General features: G+C 68.4%; 2 protein-coding genes across 2 annotated transcripts; both read right to left on the bottom strand.

Moving 5' to 3' along the window:
- Positions 1–1420: 1420 nt before the first annotated feature.
- On the bottom strand, positions 1421–3693 carry ATG101 (autophagy related 101). The gene is made up of 3 exons (XM_055792014.1): positions 3509–3693; positions 2492–2780; positions 1421–2363 (listed from the first exon to the last, which is right to left on the bottom strand). Exons 1-3 carry the CDS (start codon positions 3586–3588, stop codon positions 1959–1961), a joined length of 774 nt encoding a protein of 257 aa, XP_055647989.1. The 5' UTR covers positions 3589–3693; the 3' UTR covers positions 1421–1958.
- Positions 3694–6406: 2713 nt separating this feature from the next.
- On the bottom strand, positions 6407–10328 carry NR4A1 (nuclear receptor subfamily 4 group A member 1). Its single transcript, XM_055792005.1, is given in 7 exon segments — positions 6407–7345; positions 7472–7650; positions 7754–7956; positions 8053–8204; positions 8311–8440; positions 8683–9087; positions 9089–10328. Coding segments are annotated over 7 exon segments (1893 nt in total). The 5' UTR covers positions 9656–10328; the 3' UTR covers positions 6407–7088.
- Positions 10329–17749: the final 7421 nt, after the last annotated feature.

The raw sequence follows: 17749 nt of genomic DNA, 5'->3' as shown, positions 1-17749 counted from the left end.
GGGGAAGCCCCCCCCAGTATCACCAGCCCTAGCACAGGGTGGGGCAGCCCCAGTTCATCCCACTGCTGGCAGCTGTGGGGGACTGGGAGCAGCTTAGGGCTTGGAGGGGGGGAAGGGGGAGATGGAGGGGCAGGATGCAGCCCCAGGAACAAAGAAAAAGGGGGATGGAGGGGCAGGATAAACCTGAGCATCACCGGGGCTGAGCAGCGGCAGGATGCGGCCCTTTCGGGGCCTGAAGGGCTGGGGCGGGTGGGATGCGGTCACTGCATCCTTAGGAGAAGGGCAGAAAGGGTCTGGGGGGGCAGGATGTGGCCCTGGCATCTCCGCAGTGGGGGTAGAAGAGGCTGGGAAGGGCAGGATGTGGCCCCCAGCGCCCCCCCAGCCCGTGGGGCAGGATGCGGCCCCCATGGCAGCGCAGGTGCCTGGGCTCCCCCCCTGAGCCGCGCCTGCCCCACCAGCCCAGGGATTAGCTCTGAAACAGAATAAAAGTTTCCGCTAATCCTCTTGGGGGGGATTACCAGCACTGCCGCACCCACGGCCGGATCCAGACCCAGCTCAGGACCGGTCCCCCCCAATGTCTCTGCTGGCCCCGTTGCCTTTTAATCCATCTGTACGAGCCAGGGTCGCTGCAGCCCCCAGCAGCGTTCTGCTCCGTCCCCAAGTACCACGGGCAACGCCGCTGGTGTCCATCCGTCCGTCCGTCCGTCCATCCCTGCGTCTTCTGGGCTGGCGCTGGTCCCTACGCCCCCTCGGCAGCGCCTTCGGCCTCGCGGGACTGCCGCCGCTCCCCCTGCGCCGGGGGTGCTGCCAGGCTCTCCGCCTGCAGCAGCAGGTTGCAGCCGAGGAAGAAGAGGGCGAAGGTGACGGCGAGGCAGAGCACCAGGACGACAGCGATACGGGTGGCCTCAGCCGCCCACACGTCGGCTCGCACCAGCGTGGCGTTCATCTCCTCCTCCTCCTCCTCCTCTTCCTCCCCCAAGCCGGAGTGCGGGTCCGCTGGGACTGACGGGAGTTTAAGTGATGTCAGGGACCGTCTTTAGCTGCCCATGTGGCCCCCCCCCTCACTCTGCGGAGAAGACGGAGCCCAGTGGATGCCGCCCCCCGGGGGATAAAAAGCAGCTTTTCCCCCCCCTCGGTGCTGCGGAGGGGACCCTGCACGGACCGGGGATCAGCCGGTCCCCTCCCCTGGGTGCGCCCGGGGGGCTGCCCCACTTGGTGTATCGCTCCCGGGGGGTGGGGGCAGCACTGACTGAGCCCTGGGGGGGTGCCAGGCCCCCCCCTCCCACCACCCAGCCCTGCCACTCCCCACTGCAGCCAGTGAACCCCACGATGGGGTCCCCCACGCAGCCTCGGCACCTGCTTCCCCCCTGTCCTGTGGCTGCCAGCACCATCCACAGCCAGGACGTGACCAGACTCCACCTGAAAGGAGAAATATTTTTTATTTTTGCCCCAGAAGAGGCAGCAAGCTCATCTCCGCGCCCCGCAGGGAAGCGGCTCAGTCCCAGGGATGGGTTTGCCACCGTGGTGGGGGGGACAGGCGGTGACAAAGGACAAGGCCAGCACTGGCTGTGCCACACAGAGCGAGTTGGAGAGGGGCCATGGGCTGGGCCGGCCGGGGTTTGGATCCATCCCTGCTCCGTGCTGATCCCCAGCACCGCTCTGCCAGGCCACGAGCCCAGCACCGAGCCAGTGCTGACACCACACAGCAGCTCCTGCCGCGAGGACTCGCCACCAACCCAGAAGCCACCAAGCCGGTTCTCCAGGATGGGCAAGCGCCCCTTGGTGCAAACCAAACAAGCAGCAACCCCCAATTAAGGGCCAGGCCAAGTCCAGCTCCTTGCAGAGGCTTTTTGGAGGCGGAGAGGAAGGATCCAACCAGAGACACTGTCCCAAAGAAGCAGGGGCTGTGCCAGAAAAGTGCCACGACGCAGGGAAACCTGCCTCGGTGGCACCCAGCCCTACAGGGCCAGTGTGTCCTTGATGAGGCGGCGCATGGTGGTGGTGACCGAGGTGCCCAGGGAGTCCGTGATCTGGTAGGAGATCTTGTACAGGTAGGGCTGCACGTCCTTCAGGCTGGTGTCAAAGACGTTGTCCACCTCCGACTGGGTGGGCATCTTGGGCAGGTACTCGTGGCGGTTCATCACCTCTACAATGTTGATGATCTTCTCGCAGAGCTTCTCGCCCACCTTCTCCCGGCAGATCTGCCGCTCCTGCTCGTTCGCCAGGTTGACCACATTCACTTTGATGGTCCACAGCTCCCAGGGGATGCACTCATCCGAGAAGGGCCAGCGTGACTTCTTTTTCTGGTAGAACTCCAGCGAAATCTGCCCCATCCCATCGCTGCCCGAGTTGCGCAAGGCGTCCTGCCGAGAGAGCACGCAGCCTCGCTCGGGGGGAGCCAGGGACTGACCTTCCCCTCGCAGGCGAGGACACGTTAAAGCCCGCAGGTTTTTAAGCTCCCACTTTTGGCCTTGCTGAGGGGGTCCCTTACCTTGAACTCCCCTACAGCCTTGCGCAGGGCCCGGTCCAGCTCCTCAGAGGAGACGCGGACGTAGGCGAAGTCGATGAAGTCGCAGTCCACGTCCTGGGTGCCCACGGTGCCGATGGAGTAGGTGCCCTCCTTCTTGTAGTGGAACTTGCCAGTGCTGCGGTGCAGCAGGACGGTGTGGAGCACGGCCAGCATGGCCTCCTCCACCTGCCGACCCTCCACCGACACCTCCAGCACCTCTGCGCGGCAGTTCATGGCGGGGGTGGCTCTGGGGGGAGCGCAACAGCGGGTTCTGCAGGGAAAAAAAGGATGTTGGGGGGAGTTAGTTGTGCTGCTGCTTGGGTAACAGCCCCTCTGCCAAACCCCTTTACCCACCTGTGGGCCCCGATGTCCCTGTGTGTGCCCTCCCCACCCCACAGGGGTCCCAGTCTGGGCCCCCCAGTACCCCACAGGGACCCAAAGGGCCCGATCTGGGACCCCTCACACCCCACAGGGACCCAGGGGGCCCGATCCAGGCCCACCCCCCTACCTCACTCTCTCCCAGAGGGCCCCAGGCCTCCCTCAGCTCCCAGCCAGGGCCTCAGCCCCTGTCACTCCGCCGGGTACCGGCCCACTCACCCTCTCCCGGGGTCCCGGGTCCTGAGCCCCTCGATACCGGACCCCCTCAACCCCCTCCCGGGGCCCGGGCCCCCCTCACCCGCTGGTACCGGGCCCCTCACCCTCTCCCGGGTCCTGAGTCCCCCGGTACCCGGCCCCTCACCCTCTCCCGGGTCCTGAGTCCCCCGGTACTGGGGCCCGAGTCCCCCTCACTTCCCTGGTACCGGGGCCCCTCACCCCCTCCCGGGGCCCGAGCCCCCCGGTACCAGGGGCCGAGCCACCCTCACCACCCCCGTGCCAAGCCCCTTACCCCCTCCCGGGGCCCGAGCCCCCCTCACTTCCCAGTACCGGGCCCCTCTCCCGGTTCCTGAACCCCCCGGTACCGGGCCCCGGGCCCCTCACGGCCCCCGGCCCCCCACTCACCGCCCGGGCCCGACCATCTGACCGCGGGGAGGAGGGAAGTGGAGCAGCCCATCTGCGTAGGGGGGGTCGGCACACAGCATCTACTGCAATGGCGGCCCCTCCCGCCGCAGCAGCCGCATTTTCTCACTGTACGCCTGTTATTTTTCACGCGTGCCCTACGATGCCGGTTCCGATCGCGGTGAGACCCCCGGGGGCGGAATCGCCGCCTCCGTGCCGGGGCTCACCTCCCCGCACCGCTGCCGGCTTGGTTCGTTCCGGGACAGGGTGCCACCGAGCTGGGCCCACCGCTGTGCAGAACGGCTCGCTTCCTCGGGGCGCTCCTGAGCGCACAGCGCCCCCTGGGCTGGAGGCTTCTCCGTGGTACTGCAGCCGGGCTGGGGTCCGGTGACCCCCGGTGACCCCGGTGACCTCCGCAGTGCCAGGGTCCAGGACGGGGGGACACGGCAACGGGGGACAAAGAGAGAACAGTGGGACGTACATGGGGACACACAGGGACACATGGGGACACATGGGAGCACAGCGGCACAGGGACCATATGGACACAAAGGGGTACAGGGACAGGGGGCACATGGGATACTGGAGACAGGGACACGGTGGGCAGGGGGACACAGGGACAAGGGGTGAATGGACATGGGGACATGGGGGACACAGGGACAGTGGGTGGATGGACATGGGGACACAGGCATGCAGGGAAAGTGGATGGATGGACACAGGGGAAAAACAGGGACAGGGGCGTGGATGGACATGGGGACACAGGGATGGGGGATGGATGGACACAGGGGACACAGGGACATGGATGGACATGGGGACATGGGGGACACAGGGACAGGGGGATGGGTGGACATGGGGACACGACAGACACAGGGGCGTGGGGACACGGGGATCTGGGGCATTGGCATCAGGCCACCCACACTGCCATGGGGACAAGTGTCCTGGTGTAAACAGCAGGGAGGGCTGTGGCTGTGGCATGTCACCGGGCGGAGGGCCGGGCACACGCCATGACACACGTGTCTGTGCCGTAGCACAGCACGGCATAGCAGTTCCTGACACATGACATGGCATGGCATGGCTGTTCCTACCCCATGGCATGGCTACTCCTGCCCCATATCGTGTCATGGCCATTCCTGCCCCATGGCATGCCCGTTCCTACCCCATGGCACGGCACGGCATAGCAATTCCTGCCCCATGGCACGGCACAGCATGGCCATTCCTGCCCCACGGCATGGCACGTGATGACATGACCATTCCTGCCCCATGGCATGACACAGCATGCCCGTTCCTACCCCATGGCACGGCACGGCCATTCCTGCCCCACGGCAGGGCCATTCCTACCCCATGGCATGGCATGGTCATCCGTGCCCCACGGCATGGCATGGCACGGCACGGCACAGCAATTCCTGCCCCATGGCATGGCACGGCATGGTCATTCCTGCCCCACGGCATGACACAGCATGCCAGTTCCTACCCCATGGCATGGCACGGCATGGCATGGCCATTCCTGCCCCACGGCATGGCATGGTCATCTGTGCCCCACGGCATGGCATGGCATGGCACAGCATAGCAATTCCTGCCCCATGGCACAGCACAGCATGGCACAGCATGGCATGGCCCTCCTGCCCCATGGCATGGCGTGTGATGACCATTCCTGCCCCATGGCATGGCACGGCATGGCACCGCCATTGCTGCCCCATGGCATGTCACAGCATGCCCGTTCCTACCCCATGGCATGGCACGGCCGTTCCTGCCCCATGGCATGGCATGGTCATCCGTGCCCCACAGCATGGCATGGCATGGCACGGCATAGCAATTCCTGCCCCATGGCACGGCACAGCATGGCACGGCATGGCATGGCCCTCCTGCCCCATGGCACAGCCATTCCTGCCCCACGGCATGGCCCCTCCTGCCCCACAGCGGAGCAGATCCCTGCCATGCCATGCCAGTACCCCCCCCATGCCCCCCTGGCCAAGTCCCTCCTGCCCCCCCCCCCCCCCCCCAGCCCGGGACCCCCCGGCCGCGGCCCCCGCCGTGCGTCAGCGCCCTCCCCGGGGCGGGGGCGGATGGCGGGGGGGGGACACACACAGAGGGGCCCTTGTTGTGTCCCGCTGTGGGGCCCCCCCAGCCCAGCGCCTCAATGTGGCCCTTGTTCGGCACTGGCCCTTGGTGTCCCCATTAACATTTGCTCCGGGGCCAGGCTGTCCCCAGCAGGATGCAGGGGACAAGCTGGGGGGACCATGTCAGCCTGGCATGCCCCCCCCCCAACACCCCATCCCCCACCACGTCCCCAACCCCTAAGACCCCCCCCCAACACCCCATCCCCCACCTCGTCCCCAACCTCTAAGACCCCCCCCAACACCCCATCCCCCACCCCATCCCCAATCCCCTAAGGCCCCCTCCAACCCCCTAAGACCCCCCCCCACGTCCCCACCCCCCTAAGGCCCCCCCCAACCCCCTAACACCCCCCCCAACACCCCATCCCCACCTCGTCCCCAACCCCCTAAGACCCCCCGCATTGGCACAAGGACCCCAAAAGCTGCCACCACCACTACCCCCTCCCCCATCCTACTGCCACCAGGGCTGGCCCTGCCAATGGCCACATCCCTGGGGACACGGCGGGGGGGGGGGGGGGGAAGGGGACACGGCGGGGGGACACGGTCACGCTTCCCGGTTATTTTAGGGAGGATAAATCAGGCGGGTGGCAGGTGTGGGGCTGTGGCAGCCGCTGTCACCGGGGTGAGTGACGGTTCAAGGGCAATGGCGTGGGCAACGTGAGCTCTGGCTGTCCCCAGCCCCACCACTCTGCCCCCCCCCCTCCCCTCCCCCCCTTTAATTCACTGTATATTAAATATAGATGATATTATTCAGGGTGGACACAGGAGAGAAACGGCCCTTTTCAGCGGCTCTCGGTTTATATACAGAAAATGGCCAAAAGAGGGGAGGAAAAAAAAAAAAAAGAAAAAAAAAATAATATAAAGGGGAGGGGGGTGAGGCTGGGGGGGGGGGCGGAGCCCCCTCCCCATCCCCGCGCTCCCCACTCTGTACAGGATCCAGTCGCTCGCTATTTACAACGGGGGCATTTTTACATGGGGGGGAAGGGGAGCATCACGCCGGCGATGCCCCCCCTCGGGGGGGGGAAGGCACCAGGGCTGCTGTGCGTCATGCCCGGCACCGTGAAGGCACATGGGGGACCTGGGTGTCCCCTAAGGGGGACCCAGGCATGTGGGGGGGCACTTGGGTGTCCCCAAGGGGGGATCCAGGCATCTGGGGGGGCACCCAGGTGTCCCCAAAGGGGATCCAGGCATCTGGGGGGGGGCACCCGGGTGTCCCCAAGGGGGATCCAGGCATCTGAGAGGGCACCCAGGTGTCCCCAAGGGGGATGCAGGCATCTGAGGGGCCACCCAGGTGTCCCCAAGGGGGATGCAGGCATCTTGGGGGGACACACCTGGGTATCCCAAGGGGACCCAGGCATCTGGGGGGCAGGGACTTGAGTAACCCCAAGGGGGACCCAGGCATCTGAGGGGGGGACACCTGGGCGTCCCTGGGGAGGACCCAGGGGCTGGTGGCAGTCCCCCCAGGTGGGGGCTCAGAAGGGCAGCGTGTCCATGAAGATCTTGTCGACGATGGGCGGTGGTGGCACCAGGTCCTCCAGCTTCAGGTAGAAGATGCGCTGGAGGCCCTGGGTGCAAAGGCTGCGCAGCTCGGGCAGTTTGCCCAGCAGCTTGGAGAGGCAGCCGGGGCGACCGGGCTCGGCCCCCCCCGCTGCCACGTGGTCCTTCAGGCACCCCACAATGCGGTTCTGCAGCTCCTCCACCCGCTTCGGTTCCTTCAACCCATGGCGGTCTTGGGGGGGGGGACGGACAGACACACACACGCAGAGGCATGAGGCCAGGGTGATGGCCGCAGGGTGGGGAAGGGGACAGCGGCGGGGAGCAATGGCATGGCGGGGGCGGGGGGGGGGTGTCTCACCTGTGATGATGACGAGGGCGGCGAGGCAGGAGAAGGAGGGGACGTCGACGCTCATGCGGTGCAGGCTCTGGGAGAACTCGAGGATGGCGTCGATCCACTCGCCGAAGCCCCGCACGCACTGCAGGCGGTGCAGCACCACCCCGTTGCAAAAGATGAGTTTCCCTTCCTCCGGCTTGGAGCTGCGGGTACACCCCCACACACAAACACACGCGTGTCACCCCCCGCGGCCAGCCCGGCACAACCCCAGGCTCCCCGTTGCACCGCGGTGTACGGGGGGCTCACCGGTACGCCAGACGGAGGATGAAGAGCTCGAGGAAGGCCGATTCCAGCAGCAGATCCTGGTCTTCCTTGGGCAGCTCGGTGAAACCTTGGATTTTCTCAGCCCACTTGCGGATGACGTCCATGGAGCCGGTGAGCAGATCGTAAAATTGCTGCACGTCCACCGAGTCCTCCTTCTCCAACTGGCACGGTGCCGACTCCTGGAACTGCCATGGGGATTGGGGGTGGGTGGGTGTGTCTGTGTGTCATGATCCGGCCCCCGCCACAACCCCGGGGATGCCGTGGGATGGTCCCAGCCCTACCTTGGAGTAGTCGAGCTTGGTGGCGCTGGGGATGGAGTCGATGTGCGCCCGCACCAGGGAGGTGATGAGGCTGACGGGGGACGCGTCCGGCGGCTGCTTAGGTTTGGAGGGCAACCGGCCCCGCCGCCCCTTCAGGCTGTCGGTCCGCACCACTGCGGCGAGGGAACATGCCATGAGCGCATCTGTCGTCAGCGCAGCCAGCAGCGGGGTCCACTCCTGCTAGGACCCCCCCTACACCCCAGGATGGGACCCTAGTACCTTCTTTGACCATGCCGACGGCCAGGCACTTCTGGAAGCGGCAGAACTGGCAGCGGTTCCTCCGCCGCTTGTCCACGGGGCAGTCCTTGTTGGCCAGGCAGATGTACTTGGCGTTCTTCTGCACCGTGCGCTGCGGGGCGGGGAAGGAGCAGCCCCAGCTCAGCCCGGGGCACTGTGTCGTCAAACAAAAGCCCTTCTGTCCTCCCCTGCCTCCCGCTCCAACCCGGCATCCGGCTCCACATCCGTGGGGAGGGCTCCCGGGGGCCGCGCTCCCCGCCCTGCCCTTCCCCAGGGTGACCTGCAGCATCCTCCTGCTGCTGCAAAGCATTGTGGGAATATCCCCGCCGCGGGGTGTAGGGCGGCTTCCCTTACCTTGAAGAAGCCCTTGCAGCCCTCACAGGTGCGCACGCCGTAGTGCTGGCAGGAGGCGTTGTCCCCGCAGACGGCGCAGCGGCCCTCGCCCGCCCCGGGGCTGCGCACCTTGGTGGGGGTCAGCGCCGGCCCCTCCAGCAGCGGCGAGACGGGAGCCAGGGGCAGCCCGGCGAAGCCCCCCGGGGAGCCCTGCGCGGGGGCGAAGGTGTCCGTGTCCAGCAGCTGCGGGTCCAGGCGGGGCGAGGGGCCTGGCTGCCCCTTTAGGGTCCCAGGGGACCCACCAGGGCTGGGGGCTGGGGGGCCGAAGGCGAAGAAAGGGGGCTGTGACCCACTGCCCTTGGCCGGCTCAGCCCAGGGCTGCCCACCCTCGAAGTTCGGCAGGGGCGAGTACCCCCCAAAGGAGCCCCTCCCAGCTCGGAGCTTGGGGCGGCTGGAAGCCCGGGGTGGCGGGCGAGGGGACGGAGCAGGGGCTGCCGTAACAGTCCGAACCGCTGGAGGAGAGGGTCTCGTCCGGCTGCCCACCGAAAGCACCGGAGTAGCAGCCGTAGACCTGGAAATCCTCCAGTTTGAAGGCGGCGGCGGCGGCGGGCTGGCTGCTGGCCGGCAGCTGGTAGAGGAAGGCGTCGAACTCGCCGGCGTAGCCCTCCATGAAGGTGCTGAAGCTGGGCAAGGCAGGGGCGGCCGCCAGGTCCGCTCCGGCCACCTCCATGGGGAAGCGGCCACCCTCGGGGCTGAGCAGCTCGGGTGGGCAGCGATCGCAGGGGCCGGTGCCCGCCGTGCCGTACTGCGCCTGGATGCAGGGCATCTCTGTGGAGAGAACAGGGTGTCGGCGGAGACCCCCTCCCCCAACCACCACCATCCATCCATCCATCCAGGTGGAGGATGGAGGGCAAGGTGAGAAGAACCACGGGGGGGGCTTCCCCGGGAGCCGGACCTCTGGGGCTGCTGGCTGCCCGGTGGTGGCCACCGGCATCCCCGGGAAAGGTCACGCCGTACCCAATGGGCGCAAAGGACATTCCCCAAAACGCTGGCTTAGCAAAGGCACCGAAAGGGAAGGAGGGAGGAATGCGGCCGGCGGCTTCCCAAGTCCCGGGGCTGACCGGGGGAAGCCAAAGCCGGGGCTGACCCAGCGCTTGAGGAACCCGCTCCCCCCCCAGTACCCCATTTCGGAGCCTTTTGGCAAAGCAACCTCAGCCAGCTCCACCGGCTGCCGGGGGAGAGGAGCCCCCTCCCTGTCCTGGCAGCCCCCCCCCCCCGGATCCAGCTCTGCATAAGACGTAACAGGAGTCCCAGGTCCAGCTGAAAGCCAAGCCAGGAGCGTTCTCGATGGCAAGACGATAATGTAATTCATCTCGCAGACCTTTAAAGGTCATGGCGTGCCTGGCCCCCGGCCGCTGCAGCCCCAGCACGGCACCGCCACCGGCTCCCCCGCCGCTCCCCCGGTTTCCTCCCGGCACCCAGAAAACCGATACCCACCCAGGAGCTGGGGTTAACATTATCCAGCGGGGGGTCCAGCCTTGGCACCCACTTGGGTGGCACCGACCCACTGCCGGTGCCACGGTGGGGTTTGTGCCCATTTACCGGGGACTAGGGCTGTGCCAAGCTCGGTGGGTGCGGAGGGGACGGGGCATGCGGCCAGGGGACACGAGGCCGTGTTGGGGACATGGCACCAGGGGCCACCATGCTTTTGCTTGCCCACATGCAAATCCCGGCTGCAAATCGCTGGCCGGGCTATGCAAAGCCTCAACCTTTCCTCCGTCGCTTCCTCATCCGAACGCTGTTGCCTTCACTCGCTGGTGGCATTTGGGGTGTCCCCCCCCCCGCTGCTATGACCCCCCCTTCCCCCGAGGGGACCGGGCATGGGTTCCCGTGGCGGCCGCCCACGGCTTGGGGCAGTAATTGCAGATTCCTCGTTTGGGAGCGCAGGCAGCTGCCCGTGCCCAGGCTTGGAGGTTGTTGCCTGCGTGGGCTAGTGGTAGCCCCTGGCACCGAATCCTGGGTTGCGGGTGGGAGAGAGCAGCCGGCAGCACCGGGGGTGGGTAACGCTGCCCACAGCCCTGCCGGCACCTGCTGCCGTGCCTCGCCAAAACGCGGCCGCTGCCAGGCCCTGGCACTGCCCGTACCGCGGTGTAGCCGGTGCTGCCAGCACCATCCTGCCTGCCCGTTGCTGCCCGTTCGCTGCTCATGGCTCCCGGGTGATGCCCGGTTTGGGGGTGGCTCTGTCCCCCCGCAGCCCCTGGGCTCTCCCTGGCTGCACCTGGATCCCGGGGAGGGGGGGGGGGGCGGTCCTGGGATGGGGGCTGAGCCCCCTTGTTGTCCCCGTAGCCCAGCACAGCCCCGAGATACGGGTCCCGGTCCTGCATGGCTCCTCACCCCGGGACCCCCAGGAACGGGACCCCTCGCTCTGCCAGCCCCCACCCCGTGTGCCTCCTCCGTGGTTCTCCCCGGTGCGCCCAAAGGCCAGCCCCGCACGGCACGCACTGGCCCGGTCCCTTCCACCGCGACTCCCGACTCTCCCCGGTGGCGTCGCTTTCAGATGCGAGCCCCGGCTCCCCCCGGTGCCACCGGCATGCCCGACCCCCTGCACTTTGCAAGATACCCACCACCCTGAGCCCCCGGTGCCACCGGGACACACGACCAGGCTTCCCTCCGGTGCCACCGGGAATGCCCGACCCCGGCTCCCCCCGGTGCCACCGGGAATGCCCGACCACATGCACTTTGCAGGACGCCTGCTGCTCTGAGCCCCCGGTGCTACCGGGACACACCCGACTCGGGGCTTCCCGGGACAAACGACCCGGCTCCCCCCGGGGACAAACGACCTGCTCCTCTCCGGTGCCACCCGGGACGAACGACCCGGCTCCCCCCGGTGCCACCCGGGACGACAGACGCAGCTCCCCCAGGTGCTACCCGGGACGACAGACCCGGCTTCCCCCGGGACAAACGACCCCGCCCCCCCCCCGGGGACAGTCGACCCGCTCCTTTCCGGTGCCACCCGGGACGACAGACACAGCTGCCCCCCAGTGCCACCCGGGACGACCGACCCGGCTCCCCCCGGTGCCACCCGGGACGACAGACACAGCTACTCCCGGTGGCCACCCGGGACGACAGACCCGGCTCCCCCCGGTGCCACCCGGGACGACCGACCCGGCTCCCCCCGGGGGACAGTCGACCTGCTCCTCTCCGGTGCCACCCGGGACGACAGACACAGCTGCCCCCAGTGCTACCCGGGACGACCGACCCGGCTTCCCCCGGTGCCACCCGGGACGACCGACCCGGTCCGCTCCGGTGCCACCCGGGACGACCGACCCGGCTCCCCCCCGGGGACAAACGACCCGCTCCTCTCCGGTGCCACCCGGGATGACAGACACAGCTCCCCGCTGTGCCACCCGGGACGAACGACCCCGGCCCCGCCGGGATGCCCTCCTCGCTCCTCTCCGGTGCCACCCGGGACGACAGACACAGCTCCCACCGGTGCCACCCAGGACGACCGACCCCGGCTGCCCCCGTGATGCCCTCCCCGCCGCCACCCGGGATGCCCGCCCCCGCCTCCCCCCGGTACCACCGTGCCCCCCCGACCCTGCTTTTCCCGGTCCATCCCCCCACCCCCCGATCCCCACCCCCCTCCCATACCCGGGGGCCGGTACCCGGCGGTGCTCCTCCGGTTCCCGCTCCGCTGCCGCCGCCGCCGCCGCGCGGGCTCCGCCGGGCTCCGGCCCCGCCACTACTTTCTCTTAAGCGCTCGGTGACGCGCGGGGGCGGCGCGCGGGCCCGTGACGCACGGCGGCGCCGTACAAGGCGCGGGGGGGGGCGGTTCCGGCGGGGGCGCGGCCGTGACGCACGCGGGGTTCCATTGACGCAACCGCGGCGCCCGCGCTAAAAATACCCGCGCGGCCCCGGCTAAAAATAGAACGGGCGCCCCCCCCATCCCCATCCCCATCCCCATCCCCCTCCCCCTCTCCCTCTGCCTTCCGGGGCTCCCGGGGCCGCCGGAGGTGGGGGGAGGGGGGAGGGAGGCTCCCGATGTCGGTAGCGGGGGGAATGGTGAACCGCGGTGGGCAGGGGTCCCCGGGGTTGCTGGGGTCTTCGGGGCCGGTACCCACGGTGTCCCCTCGGTGATCCCATCGCCGGTACCCCCCCATCCCGGTGCCCTCTCGGTGCCCCCATCCCTGGTGCCTCCATCCCTGGTGCCCCCATCCCGGTGCCCTCTCGGTGCCCCCATCCCTGTTGCCCCCATCCTCGGTACCCCCTCCCGGTGCCCTCTCGGTGCCCCTATCCCTGGTGCCCCCATCCCCGGTACCCCCTCCCGGTGCCCTCTCGGTGACCCCATCCCTGGTGCCCCCATTCCGGTGCCCTCTCGGTGCCCCATCCATAGTGCCTCCATCCCCGGTACACCCATCCCCGGTGCCTTCTCGGTGCTCCCCATCCGTGGTGCCCCCATCCGTGGTGCCCCCTCGTTGCTGGTATCTCTGGTACTGTTATCCCCGGTGCTCCCTCGGTGCCGGTATCTCCGGTGCCCCCATCCCCAGTACCCCCATCCTGGTGCCCCCTCGGTGCCGGTATCTCCGGTGCCGTTATCCTCGGTGCTCCCTCGGTGCCCCCATCCCCGGTACCCCCCATCCTGGTGCCCACTCGGTGCCGGTATCTCCGGTGCCCCCATCCCCGATACTCCCATCCTGGTGCCGGTGTCTCCGTTGTCGTTAACCCCGGTGCCCCCTCGGTGCCGGCATTATCGGTGCCCCCATCCCCGGTGCCCCTCCGGTGCCACTATCCCCGGTGCTCCCCCGTATCCCCGGTGCCGCTAGCCCAGTGCCATTCTGAGCCGGTATCTTCGGTGCCCAGCGTTCCCGGTGCCGGTACCCCCCCGGTCTCCTCCTGCTCGGTGCCTGTGTGCGGGGGCGGGGGGGGACGACACGGGGTCCCGCCCCCGCCCGGTCCCCGCGGGGAGACTCTGGCCGGGGCGATGGAAAGAACGGCGGCTGCTGGCGGGCGCCCAGCGCCGGGAACACCGCCCGCGGGCTGGAAAGATGAGCTCACCGGGCCCGGGGAGGGCGAGGGAGGAGCGGGGAGGGCCCCGGTATCCCCCCGGTACCATCCGGTATCACGCCGGTACCTCCGACCGGGACCCGCCGGTACCCCCCCGGTACGCTTCGGTACAACCCCAGTATTCCCCGCACGGTACCCTTCGGTACCCCCCTCCGGTACCACCTTTGTAACCCCCGGTACCACCCCGGTACCCCCGCCCGCTACCCTTCGGTACCACCCCGGTATCCCCGCCCAGTACCCTTCGGTACAACCCCAGTATCCCCCCCCGGGACCCTCCAGTACCTCCCTCCGGTACCACACTTGTAACCCCCCCGGGACCCTCCGGTACCACCCCGGTACCCCCGCCCGGTACCCTTCGATACCACCCCGGTACCCTCCGCTACCGCCCTCCAGCACCCACCTTGCAACCCCCCTGGACCCTCCGGTACCGCACCGGTACCCGCTCCCGGGGCCGAACCGGGGGTCTTGGTAGACCCGACTCGCCGTGCGCAGTCGTCCCCCGGGGGCTGGCACCCCCGTTAGTTACACCCCGTTAGTGCCCCCCCCCCCCCGTTAGTGTGTCCCCCGTTAGTGTGTCCCCCCGTTAGTGCCCCCCCCCCCCCCCCCCGTTAGGTCCCCCTTCCCCGTTAGTGCCCCCGCCGAGCGGAGCCCCCGGCACGGCCCCACCGGGGCAGCGGAGCCGCCCTCGGACCGGTGCCGCCGTACCCCGGGAGCCGCAGCCGCACCGGCCCATCCCCGAAGCGTCGGGCGGCACGGCGGCACCGCGCCCGGGGAGGAGCTGCCGGGACCCCCCGTGCCGGGACCCTGCCCGGTTTCACCACCGGGAGGGGGGAAGCCCGGGACCGGAGGGGCCCGGGGGTTGCAGCACCGGGAGCCCAGGGAGGGGGATACGGGGGTACCGGAGGTGACAGCCCGGGACTGGCCGCCGCCTCCCGCCGCCCGTTACCTCGCTCCGGCCCCGGTTCCCGCCGCCGCGGCCCCGCGCGCCGCCCGCCCCAGACGGGGGCCCCGTGACGTCACGGCTCCCGCTGACGTCACCGGGATCCCGCGGCATCACCGGGGCTTCCCCCCGCAGGGATCCCTCGGGGACCCCGCACCCCAACCGACCGGCGCGGCCGGTACCGGGGCTGCCTCCGGTGCAAACCGGGGCTGGAGAAGGGGCGAGGGGGGGCACAGCCGGTGCCAGCCCCGGGGGTACGGCCGGGAGCCGGGGGACCGGAGCTGCTGGGATCTCAAAGCCCCGGGGGTCGCGGAGCCTGTGACCCCCTCGCCGAGCCGGTGGTGGCAGCAGGGTGACACCGGTGGCCCCCGCAGCCGGGATTAGCTGTACCCGGAGAGGCCGCCTGGCCCACGCCGGTACCGGGGGAGGGAAACCGAGCCCGGCCACCCCGGCAAGGCCACGGTGGGGGGGGGGTTGGGGGGGAAGCCCTGGCTCATGGGGACACTGTGACCACCAGCCAGGCCTTCTCACTGCCCCCAGCAGCTGGGTGGGGGGTGCGGGGGATTGCGGGGCACCCATGGGCTGGCTGGGTGGGTGGGTGCAGGGGGATTGAAGGGTGCCCACGGACTGGGTGGTGGGTGCAGGGTGCCCATGAGCTGGGTGGGTGGGTGCAGGGGGATTGAAGGGTGCCCACGGACTGGGTGGTGGGTGCAGGGTGCCCATGAGCTGGGTGGGTGGGTGCAGGGGGATTGAAGGGTGCCCACGGACTGGGTGGTGGGTGCAGGGTGCCCATGAGCTGGGTGGGTGGGTGCAGGGGGGGTTGCAGGGTGCCCATAGGGCAGGTGGTGGGTGCAGGGGGGTTGCAGGGTGCCCATGGGCTGGGTGGGTGGGTGCAGGGGATTGCAGGGTGCCCATGAACTGGGTGGGTGGGTGCAGGGGGGTGCAGGGTGCCCATGAGCTGGGTGGGTGGGTGCAGGGGGGTTGCAGGGTGCCCATGAGCTGGGTGGGTGGGTGCAGGGGATTGCAGGGTGCCCATGAACTGGGTGGGTGGGTGCAGGGGGGTGCAGGGTGCCCATAGGGCAGGTGGTGGGTGCAGGGGGGGTTGCAGGGTGCCCATGGGCTGGGTGGGTGGGTGCAGGGGGTTGCAGGGTGCCCATGAGCTGGGTGGGTGGGTGCAGGGGGGTGCAGGGTGCCCATGAGCTGGGTGGGTGGGTGCAGGGGGGTTGCAGGGTGCCCATGAGCCGGGTGGGTGGGGTGCAGGGGGTTGCAGGGTGCCCATAGGGCAGGTGGTGGGTGCAGGGGGGTTGCAGGGTGCCCATGAGCTGGGTGGGTGGGTGCAGGGGGTTGCAGGGTGCCCATGAGCTGGGTGGGTGGTTGCAGGGGGTGCAGGGTGCCCATGGGCTGGGTGGGTGGGTGCAGGGGGGTTGCAGGGTGCCCATGAGCCGGTGGGTGGGTGCAGGGGGGTTGCAGGGTGCCCATGAACTGGGTGGGTGGGTGCAGGGGGGTGCAGGGTGCCCATGAACCGGGTGGGTGGGTGCAGGGGGTGCAGGGTGCCCATGGGCTGGGTGGGTGGGTGCAGGGGGTTGCAGGGGTGCCCATGGGCTGGGTGGGTGTCAGTGACCACTGTGTACCCAGGTGCCAGGCGGTGACGGGTGGGTGCCCACAGGCCAGGAGGGTGCCGGTGGTCCCACCAGGTGCCCACGGCCGGCGCTGGCACCCTGCCAGGCCCATGTTTGCCGCTCACACCGGGGCTGCTCCGGGTGCCCGGCTCAGCTGGTGCCAGCCCATCCCTGGGCACACGCAGCCCCCGCTCGGGGCTAAAAATAGATTCCACGTGGGGTGGCAGGTGCCACGGGGGATCCCGTGACGGCCACACCGGGGACGGGGTGCCCTGACCACAGCCGGGTGCTGGCGGGCACCACGAGTGCACCCCGGGGAGCCAGACCATAAATGTCCAAGCACGGAACCGTCCTGGAACGGGGACAAGGCAGGAGGGTGGCAGGGAGCCCGCCAGGGCCCACGCACACGCACCGGTACACAACACACGTGTGTGCGCGTGCAGCCCTGCAGCAGGCAGGCGTGCAAAATACGTGTGCGCATGCAGCCCTGCAGCATGCATCTGTGTGCACATGCAGCTGTGTAGCGCACGCGCCTGTGCAATGCGTGTGTGCGCGTGCAGCCCTGCAGCACACGTGTGCACACACTACATGGGCCCACATAGCCCTGCAGCACACACGTGCAGCCCACAAATGCACACATATGTGCACACATAGCCCTGCAGCACACACGTGTGCACATGCAGCCCTGCATCACACACACGTGCACACACAGCCTTGCATCACACACACACAACCCTGCAGCACACACATATGCATACACAGCCCTGCAGCACACGTGTGCACACACCACACATGCCCACACAGCCCTGCAGCACACACATGCAGCCTACATGTGCACACACAGCCCTGCAGCACAAAAATGTGCACGCATAGCCCTGCAGCACACATATGCAGTACACGTAGCCCTGCAGCGCATGCACATGTGCACATGCAGCCCTGTATCACACACACATGTGCACACAGCCCTGCATCACACACATACGTGCACACACAGCCCTGCATCGGACACACATGTGCACATACAGCCCTGCAGCACACACACATGTGCACACACAGCCCTGCAGCGCACACACGTGCACATAGAGCCCTGTATCACACACACATGTGCACACAGCCCTGCATCACACACATACGTGCACACACAGCCCTGCATCGCACACACACGTGCACACACAGCCCTGCATTGGACACACATGTGCACATACAGCCCTGCAGCACACACACATGTGCACACACAGCCCTGCAGTGCACACACGTGCACATAGAGCCCTGTATCACACACACACACGTGCACACAGCCCTGCATCACACACATACGTGCACACACAGCCCTGCATCGGACACACATGTGCACATACAGCCCTGGTATCACACACACATGTGCACATACAGCCCTGTATCACACACACATGTGCACACAGCCCTGCAGCACACACACATGCACACACATGCATCCACAGCCCCA

The sequence above is a fragment of the Falco peregrinus genome, chromosome 19, assembly GCF_023634155.1.
Source record: "Falco peregrinus isolate bFalPer1 chromosome 19, bFalPer1.pri, whole genome shotgun sequence".
Taxonomy (NCBI): domain Eukaryota; kingdom Metazoa; phylum Chordata; class Aves; order Falconiformes; family Falconidae; genus Falco; species Falco peregrinus.
This window is presented reverse-complemented; position numbering and strand designations above follow the sequence as displayed.